Raw genomic sequence first — 11075 nt, forward strand, 5'->3', positions numbered from 1 at the left:
TTAGCTGTACCATCTACAATATGGAATAAATCCTCAAATTAAAATCTAAAGAAAATGCTTATTTTCCTTCGGGATTTTGTCGGTAACACTCATTGATGAATTTTCGATTTACTATATTCTAAAGCACTATTTGAAACACCAGAAAAATGCCAATCATCATCGTGCTTGACAAGACATCCATTTTTGAACAATATGAGATGGTACAAAGGAAATATTCTAAAAATAAAAAACTAAAATTTAATAAGGCTAAATTAGGATAAGTATAATTATGTAAAAAAATTATTTTGTATCTTATAAATATAATTAATATGCCTCACCTTAATATTGTTATAATATTAACTTGAAACAGTTCCGATATAAAACCCGAAAATAAAAACTATAACATCCTAAAACAAAAACATAAAAACTTGTTAAAATAATAATAAGTTATTAATAAATAATATGCCTCACCTTAATAGTGATCTTTATATTATATTGATATTCAAGACAAAATGCAATTACAAGTTATCAACAAATAAAATATTGATCGTGTATTTTAAATAATATGCCTTGCCTTACCTTAATATATTATTCCGGTCCGCATGAAAAAACTCTATCTTAATACTACTTGTTAAGTCAAGAGTTTATTTAGCTATTTTTCATTACAAAATTCTAAGAAAATAATAAGAAAAAGAGAATAATAAGAAATTCTATACAGTTTATTTAGCTACTCTTCATTACAAAATTCTAAGAAAATATAATTATTGAATCTATTCTACCTATTTAATCTATTTTATGTATTATTATTTTATGTAAAGTTTATTAATGCTTTGATAATGGAAGACGCTAATTCAAATTTTTCTTTAGTAAGGTCACTGGCATTCTGATTCTGGTGAGACTGGCCTCGAGCACGACCACCGCGGCGGCCTCTGTTGCCACGGAAGCTGCTGCTGCCTGCAGAAGGGAGGAAATTACTTCGCGTTGGCTTCCTGCCGCGCTGAGTTTTTCTGCCCCGTCCTCCGCATACTGAGCCTCTCCAACTTGCGGCATGGTCCTGGGACTAAAGTAATAATATTATAACAACTTATAGCTAAGACATATTTACAAATGTATTTATATAATATTATATAAATGCTACATTACCTTATCAAGATAAATTTTAAGGCTAACGCCCTCAGTATTTATCATGATTTTATTGAATAGATTAATAAATATGTTTGCGTCGTATGGCATTTCAAACGGCAGCAAAGCCACCGTCTTCCACTCTGCTCTCATTGCTGCCTGAATTTTCTTCAGCACTTCTCCAACTGTCTGGAGCTCGCAATCTGCCATAAGAAAAATCATAATGAAAAATTGCTTAAATTTGTATATAAGTTCCTTATATATACTTATATATAAGATTTAGATTTTTTAGTTCGTATATTTATATTTATACCTTCATCCTCATATGCAATGGCACATAATGCCACTGCATGTCCCAAGCAGCTTGTGGTCCAGGCGATGTCCCCGAGACTCTCTGGCCTCGGATTTTCAGTATTAAATCTATCATAGCAAAAAATAGAAATATGTACACGTCCTGAACAATAAAGAAGTGGATTTAAATTACTTACATTGTCATTTTTTCCATTCTTGACTTTTTGTGAGTATCCGTGAACAAAATGTGTACGTACTCTACAGGTATCGTTTGCAACATTGAGAATGTCAACACTTTTGCAGCATCTTTAGTTAAGACTAGAGAAAATGTAATATATATATGTTCATATATATATATATATATATATATATATATATATATAAATTAAAAATTACCAGTTTCTTTATTTTCCGTTGCCATTTTGCGATTTTTACTCACAGCGTATTCCAATGATCACACATTATTAATAAACTATTTACTAAAGCCATTGATAACAATGTTTATTTATTTTATAAAATATATAAATTAATTCATATATCTAATTAACATTAATTTCTATAAGCAGTCATATGTAATTTTGTTACCAATTTTGTAAATACTAATTACTCATTGGCATGAGCACCCATGTGCCTTTTCAGGGCTTCTGAACGTTTGAATACCTTATCACAGATTTAACATTTGTAAGGGCATTCTCCGGTGTGAATGACCATATGTCTATTCAAGTTACGCAAGTATCTGAATGTCTTATCACAAAGTTGGCAAATATAAGGATGCTCACCAGTGTGGATGAGCATATGTCTATCCAACTTACTTGATTCTGTAAATGTCTTACTACATACTTTTCATTTATTAAGACGTACCCCAGTGTGAATTAGCATATGTCTATTCAAGATACTCAATCGTGCGAATGTCTTATCACATATTTGGCAAATATGTGGCCGTTCACCAGTGTGAATGAGCATATGTGTATTAAAGGTACCCAAGCGTGCGAATCTCTTATCACAAATTTGGCAAACATGGGGACGCTTACCTGTGTGAATAAGCAGATGATGATTCAAGTTAGCCAATTGTGTGAATGTCTTATCACAAATTTGGCAAACATGGGGACGTTCACCTGTGTGAATAAGCAGATGTTGATTCAAGTGAGACAATTGTGTGAATGTCTTATCACAAATTTGGCAAACATGGGGACGTTCACCTGTGTGAATAAGCCGATGTTGATTCAAGTGAGACAATTGTGTGAATGTCTTATCACAAATTTGGCAAACATGGGGACGTTTACCAGTGTGAATAAGCATATGTCTTTTCAAGTGAGACAATTGTGTGAATGTCTTATCACAAATTTGGCAAATATGCGGGAGTTTTTCAGTGTGAATCAACATATGTCTTTTCAATTGAGACAATTGTGTGAATGTCATATCACAAATTTGGCAAATATGGGTACGCATATGTCTATTCAAATCTACCAATTGTAAGAATGTCTTTTCACATATTTTGCAAATATAAGGGCGTTCTCCAGTGTGGATGGACATATGTCTATTCAAGGAACCCAATTGTGTGAATGTCTTATCACAAATTTGGCAAATATGCGGACGTTCACCAGTGTGGATGATCATATGTCTATTCAAGTAACTCAATTGTGTGAATGTCTTTTCACATATTTTGCAAATATGGGGACGTTCAACTGGTCCCTTTGCAGTATGAGCACGAATATTTCGTTTTTGATTACTAGATTCATTCAAATGTAAAATTTGTTCTCTTGCAGAATCACAAATGTGTTGATCTAAGTGATATTTTTCAGTAAATGCTTTGCAGCACTTTGTACATGTGAAATGTTTTTCACCTGTATGAGATTTTATATGTATTTCTAATGCACTTGCACCTGAAAAAGACTCTGAATGATATGTATCCCTATGACAATAATTTAACATATGCTGTTCTAAATAATGCAACTTTCTAAATGTTCTATTACACTTGATACATTTATAAGGAGGAGTTTGAATTAATTCCTGTTCGACATCTTCTTCTATTTTTACAATAGAGTTCATAAATCTCTTTAGACATGTTTTGTCATCCTCTGAACACGATTCATACTCTTCATCAATTTCCTGTTTAATGTCTTCGATTGGATATTCTTGTAGTTCAATTTTAATTATCGGATCATTAGGAGCTTCTGACATTTTGATATTTTTGTGCATCGAGTATGTTCTATAAGCAAAACTATAAACAAAAATAGTTGGTTAGTTTAAATGAACTATTGTTAAATATAATAATAAATTTCACTAGAAATATAAATTAAAACATTAGCTGTTGACAGTTGGAGCATGGAGTATAATTTTAGAAAGTGCATTACATTTATGCTCTCGTAACATTTTACAAGAGTGTATGTTTAAATTAATAATCGTTCTCAACTGTCAACACAAATGATTCTGAGAATATAATATATTCGTATAATGGATTTGTCTAAGCATGTAATCTTACATTAAGTTAACAGGAGTCTATTTTAGACAATGTCGCCAAGAGAATTTCTTCTTCAAAATAATTTATATTTGACAGACAGTGATTTTGAATCAACTAAAGCTATTGGCTTGTCATATAATTATTGCAGAGCTGAAATGAAAAAAAGTAAAATTAAATTTTACATTTTCTTTGCGTATCTTCATTTGGAATTAAATGTTTTTTCGGAATGAAATAAATATAATTAAAAGTTAGTCATGTGGAATAACCTCAAAGTATTATACACTACCTTTGTTTAGCTATCAATCACAAATACCGCTTTATAATAACATACACATATTATTACACATTTATATTTGAATTTATATATAATATACTTAAACATTTAATTGATAATTAAATAAACAAAATGTTCGTTTAGTACATTAAAATTTCTTTGACAGACACCAACACCTGTTCGAACTTCGCTACCTTTACATTGTTCTATGTTACCGTTGCCAACATAAAAATATTTACAAATATGGGGACGTTTCGCCCATAGATGAACAAAAGTATAAATAGATCGCTATGTCTGGCGAAATGTAGATTACCATGTTTTGAAATGGATTGGTATTCGAATTGATCGAAGGATGGCGCTACGATTTCCAATTTCATTGATCTAGCTTGATCTAGATTGATTTGATCGCCATTTTCTATAAGTTGTGCATATGTTGATTCAATTCAAAAGATTCGTGGATTATAGTTGAGATGTGTTATATTTGTTTTTCTGTAATTGTTTATATACAATTATGTTTTGGTGAATACTTTTTTTCATTTATTATTAAGTTAAAATGGTAAAATGTGCCAAATTGTTATAACTCCAAATATAATAAAAAAATGCATGTCTTTCCGGCATCTAATTATCAGGTATTTATATAATGATGTATTATGCATATAATGAATATGAATCATGAATATATATATATATATATATATATATGTTTGTGTAAATATATATTATATATATTTGAGTGTAAAAATTTCTGTGTAAAAAGATGCTTTCAATTTGGATGCAGAGAACGAATAATCCTTTAATAGATAACCTAACTCTTCGGTTTGTGTCACAAATCAAAGATAATTTGAAATCGAAAGCAATTAGAAGTGTCTCCTTTACAGCAATAACAGAATTCAAGTCACTGGAGAATGCTCTGATACAGAACCAGAAGAACAATATGCATGTCCAAGGACAAGGCCAAGTGATTATAACTCTAAATACTTCAATACCATTTGCAAAAAAATATTAATAAATGAATCTTATGTTCTATATGATAGGTGATGAAAGCCTAAAAACCTTGAAAAAGATTTTCAGCCCCTAAGATTGTCAAGTGCGTGTTAAAATTCATCTATTCTGACACCAGTTTTCCGCAAAGATATTTTTTCATAATAATTGCAGCAAAAATAATTAATATGATAATAACAATATCTTCAATTAATATGATATAACAATATATTCAATAGAAGTCCTTGGTGGTAGCTGCAAATTGCCGCAGAATGCAGTGATAAGGCGTAGGAGTGCCTTAACACCCAGAAGATGTATGATACATCAAATTTTGTTTCGGGATTAAAAAGGATTAACAATATGATTAACAACATGGCAATAATTTGAAGGATAAATTCCAACAGAGTATACAATGTTCGGAGAAGTTTTCAAATATTCCGGAAACGTAAAATGTAAGGGCAAGAATTTTGATATTGTCTCAATTAAAAATTAATTAAGCATACTCAAAGACCAGGCAGTTTATAAAAAGCAAGGGTTTAGTTATAGTTTTAACTAAACTTCCTTTCAATAAAAACTGGATTAAAACGATAGATAAGTTTGAGCTACAATTGGTATAAATTAAAAGTAGTTCAGGATTTTGGTTACTTAAGTTTGAAAAAACACCTATACAGAAACTATTAAAAGATTTCGTCAAATGTAACTTTATTAATAATTGATTAGATAGCAAAATAACTATTAAATGAGAGATAATGAAAAAGAATGTCTCGTAAATGAATTTTAATCCTAGGAATTTAGTTTTATCTCAATTTGGATATCAATATATATATTTTTTGTTTTTAGGATTATTTTGTCTGCGAAGTATTCGTTTTTTTTAAAAAAAATGCTGTTCTTCTTATCCTTTTAAATTTTTGCATTACTTGCATTCCTTCTAAATTTGTCATTCCATCGCCAATACTCCTGCGCTTTTCACTTCTTAGTTTTTAAGTTTTTAATATATTAATATTAGTATTAAGTAATTAATATTAATAAGTTATTTCTCTTTAATTTGTAGCACTTTAAAAATATGCCCGTAATATACTTTAATTAATAGTAATCAGTTATTTCTGTTTAGTTTATAATTCTTCAAAAATATGTCTGTGATATATTTGAAAATATATTTTGTATTTCGTATGTTTTTTTCTTATTTCAAATATTAATTTTTTTTCAGATTTTTTGGCTTGATTATATGTACAAATGTAGAAGTAATACCAGGGGTTAATTTACATAGTCTACATGTGCTGCCATGTTGTGATCAATTTGTAAATTAAAATGGTTGTAACGTCAAATTGCCCGAGATAGCGATCTATTTATGCTTATTTATCTATGGTCTAGGATCTACAAGTTCAGTTCTTTCAAAGTGATCATTATGTTTAAAATTAAAAATTTTGTAATTTATAGTGATTTATGGAAGTGAAAAAAAAATTTGATGACACATTTTATAGAAAATGATATATGTGAAATTGAATTTTGAGGTATAAATTATTAAAATACCATGATGCATTAAAATAATTCTTATAATTAAAATAATAATTTGTTTATAAATTTCTACGATTTTGACATAAGCACATTTAACATTGATTGTGGCATTTATATACTATCTAGATAGTATATTACACAAGTACAGCTGTACTATTACAAGTTACACAATTATGTAATTTTTTCTTGCTATTTTATTATATTTCAAATTCAGAAATAATTATATTTGCTGTTAAATGTTAATTGAAAAATATTGAAAAGTGTTCATAGTGTCATGTTAAAAACTTTGTTTGTTGAAATGAACTTTAGTAGCATTTGACAAGTGTCAATGGAAAAACTAACATTAATATTTATCCATCAAATACTTCAGAATATTTTTTTAATAATTCCCCCATGGGGGAAGAATGATTCATTTTGTATTATATTATGCATAATATAATACAAAATGAATCATTCTTCATATTAATATAAAGCAATTATGTTTGATTAGAGTTTTTAACTTCTCGAAGGAGATTATGTTTATAAGTATTAATTAATTCTGGTTTTTTAATTGCAGCATCTACGAGTCATAACATATTCAAATAAGAAAAGACATCAATCAATTGACTTGGTGAAGAAAAACATTGGTAAGCACTTGTTGAAGGACATTTATATTATCTATGATAAGAGATTCATTTTTTTGTCAATAAACTATTATTTGATAAGTACGTATAACCAAAATATATTTAAGGGACTTATTTGAAAACTTCATTCTTCTTCTTTTTTGCGTATATTTATTGTCAATCAAGATAATACAATTTTTAAGACAATATGCTGATTGTAAATGCATTTAAATGTTTACCTCCTATGATATATCCTCTTTCCTTTTTTGTATTTTTTGATATGGCCATTTTCTTTTCACTCTTCGAGGAGGAGATTCTCACTTAATTCTAATAAATATTAGTTTATTAAATTTTTCCTCCTTTTTTGTATTTTTTGACCTGGCAATTTTTTTTCATTCTACGAGTAGGTGATTCCTCACTTAATTCTTTTTTTTTTTTTGGTGACCTGGTAATTTTTTGTGCTTCTTTCTTTTATTACTTCATTAACAGTTTTCATTTTCAAGTCTTTACGTAGAGTGTCATTCGTAATATAACACGGTGCGTTCACAATGCAGTCAAACTTCTAATCAACTAAATGCAATTTTGTAGGTCAGTTAATTGCTTGTTGGCCATCTATTTTATATCTACGGGGCCAGTTCTCTAATTAAATAGAAATATTATGGCAACGCTACGTTAAGGCCCAATCTTTGTAAGAATTAGGTAATAAAAAAAAGTGCGCGCAAGGTTCACACGCAATTGAAGTAAAACTTATTTGCTACTGTACAAGATGGCATTCAAGTAAAAATAAATACATCATATAACAATTTTGAATAATGTTTATTAGAAATATGGTAGCACTCGTGATGCACACATTTATTAGTGTCAACCATTATACACATTTATATAATGATAAATTATAAATTATATATTTATAAAATATGTATAATATTTAGAAACAATAATGCAATTTAAATTCATACTTCAAATATGACATGATCGGTTTGTCATTATAATTAGCATTTAGAAATGAACCTTCATTAGAGAAATGAAGTAATTGCTGATTAATAAATTATTTAATATTCGTTCACACAGTAGATTATGTTAAAAAACGTCTAACCAAATATTGTTTTCGCAATTTCACTCATCATGTAATTGTGTTTGAAGAACTTCATGTAATTAAAATCAACATACATTCATTGACTGCTTGTATTTTTTTTACTTTTTCGCTGGCGATATAATCTCATTTTTTTAACAGCTGTAATATCTGTCTTGCGTAAAAAATATTTTCCATTTTAATAACTTCAATGATCTATAGAAACTATGAATAATATAGAAATTATTTCTAATCATCAAACTTACGTTTAGTGAACGGCACAAATGCTTAATTTGTTTTATTATTTTCAAGGAACAGGGTAAAATATTCTTCTGATTCAGGCATTTTTCAATAAATCAAGATTTGTACTACGACGTAAATTTAAAATGTTTATTTATCTATGCCGATTTCCTTGTTGATATCGGTGCACATACAACGACAGATCTCTATTCACATATACGATAGCTAATCACAATCTACTGTATAGAAATGATTTCAACAAAAGCGAATGACGTACAGTTCTGGCGTGACGCATTTCCGTTGCATTTGTACAGATTTACACCCTAATCGGGCCTAAAGAAGTTTTACTTCAAAACTTTTGAAATGCTATGTACTTGCTGTGGAGTCAGGCGTTTTACACATAAAACCTAACTTCATGTATGTGTTATCTGTGATAGTTTTATTTTAATAATATAATGGCAATTGTGAGGCCTAATAATTTTATAAGAAACAACATTAAAAATATTTCCCCTGTGAAATAAATATACATAAAATCAAAACCACCTGTTAAAATTAGTTTATATATTATAAGATTTATGTTAGGCACGTACATATGATATATGACATTTGATCAATCGGAGAGTCCGCGGTTGTCGGCAACGTTCGCTCAGCAAGTGACGTCACAATCCCTTCTATGTTTGACCACTATATCCATATAGTGTAATGTCTATGACTTATCTCATATTTCTCTGAATTATTATAAACTAAATTGCAAAGTTAATATGATTTTTTTCAAGTATGCACACTACGCCAGTATTTCTTTATACAGGATTTCTGTCAAGTTTTCTGGTAAGGTGAGCAAGAATTTTGCGCCAGATTTTCACTTATTTCATGGTTAATATTAATTTTGTGCATTTTCAAATAGATTATTATGAATATATACTGTGAATTTCACTATTTATATTATATAGGCCTAAAATGCTAATAAGCGTACAAACAGAGCATTGTATGAAATGTGAACAGTAAATATATAGGTATTGTATCCGATTAAGATGAATTTATAAGATGATTTAATTTCTTAAAGTGATAATAATAAAAAGATAATAAAATGCTGCAATTTAACATAACAATTAAAAACTTCTAAGAAATTTTTGCATTTCTCGACGTTTTGAAAATTTCTGAACATTTTAGCATACCTCAGAAAAAATGGATGTATGTGTGTGTGTTTTGTATGTCCGCATTTTTTCGTCCACGTTTTCGGCCGATTTGAATGGTTTAAAAAACATTCGATTCCTATTAACAGGGAGATGTGCTGATTAGTTTTTGGCAAAGGCAGGTCCAGCCGTTACGGAGATATGGAGCAAAGAGTGCAGAAAATAAAAATCGAGTTTTTGAGAGAACGGATCATCCGATTTGTATGATCCAAAAAACATTCAGTTCGCAATGACGGGTAAAAATGGTTATTAGTTTTTGGCAAAGGTAGGCCGAGCGGTTTCGAAGATACAGAGCTAAATGTAAAAAAAATGGCAGTTTTTGAGAGAACTAACCGACCAATTTAATTGATTCAAAGAACTTTCTGCTTATATCAACAAAATAATTGCTTTTGAAAAAAAAAATTGTTTCGAATTTTTTTTTCAAAAAAGATTTTTGTAATTTTGGATTGAAAATTCAAAAAATGACCCAGGCTAAGCACAGTCTAAGCGCCCCTCTGGTACAAATGTTTACCCAAGCGCGTTTAGACTGTTTATGTTTGGTGCACTTTTCCAATTTTGTGAAAACTATTGAAAAATGTGAAAATGCCGCCCACAGTGTAAGTGAAAATGTCGCACAGAATTATTTGCAAATGCGTTTAGACTGTGACTATACGGGAGCACTTTTTTAGTTTTGTGTAAATTAGACAACTATTTTTTTTAAATTGAATTCGAAATGAAATGACGATTTTCAATGTTCTGGAGATAAATTGATTTATGATTTACATTTGATTTGCTCAGATAACAAGATAGCAAACATAATGAAAGTTACAGTATGTATTTGTAATAATATATTTGAAAACGTTTAAAAATTCTCAAGTTTCAATTATGGGAAGTTCCAGCAATTTGCCTTAAGGCAGGATGCCATACACCACTAGTTGATTTTTAAAATCAGTATCTTAATCATATAATTAATATTGTTATATAAATACTAAAAAGGTTATGAAAAGTTCAGTAAATGTGTAAAGCGGGTATGTCACATGTTTACTTCCCATGAGGGTAATATACAATCCAAAGAATTTTTTTAATAAGTAGAAATATTTTATTTTTTTTTTTTAATTTTCATTTGGCCTTTTCGCTTAGTCTGACCATTTAGCCATCTACAACATTTTAATTTATTTACATTCTATACTAATATTTATTTCATGTTTTTTTATATCATTTGTATGGAGATAACTCCCCATGGTTCTTCTATCCCTTTCTAAGAATCCTTGTTTCTGATCTGTACAGAGCTATGGTCCAGACATAGCACTTTATTAGTCTCTCCCATAAGTCGAGACTCAGTTTGCTCATCGGGAGTATAAGAAAG

At 29.3% G+C, this 11075-nt stretch overlaps 2 protein-coding genes across 2 annotated transcripts; both read right to left on the reverse strand.

Annotated features, from left to right (window-relative positions):
• Positions 1-787: 787 nt before the first annotated feature.
• Positions 788-1880, reverse strand: LOC113391186. Its single transcript, XM_026627140.1, has 5 exons — positions 1789-1880; positions 1590-1710; positions 1415-1521; positions 1123-1304; positions 788-1039 (listed from the first exon to the last, which is right to left on the reverse strand). The coding sequence occupies exons 1-5, from the start codon at positions 1811-1813 to the stop codon at positions 788-790; spliced, it is 687 nt and encodes a 228-aa protein (XP_026482925.1). The 5' UTR covers positions 1814-1880.
• A 355-nt stretch (positions 1881-2235) lies between these two features.
• LOC113391187 (zinc finger protein 135-like) lies at positions 2236-3573 on the reverse strand. The gene has a single exon (XM_026627141.1). It carries the CDS (start codon positions 3571-3573, stop codon positions 2236-2238), a length of 1338 nt encoding a protein of 445 aa, XP_026482926.1.
• Between the last annotated feature and the right edge of the window lie 7502 nt (positions 3574-11075).

This window comes from Ctenocephalides felis, unplaced genomic scaffold (assembly GCF_003426905.1).
Source record: "Ctenocephalides felis isolate EL2017-DRISC unplaced genomic scaffold, ASM342690v1 CF-g0.4_SCAFFOLD_00845, whole genome shotgun sequence".
NCBI lineage: Eukaryota > Metazoa > Arthropoda > Insecta > Siphonaptera > Pulicidae > Ctenocephalides > Ctenocephalides felis.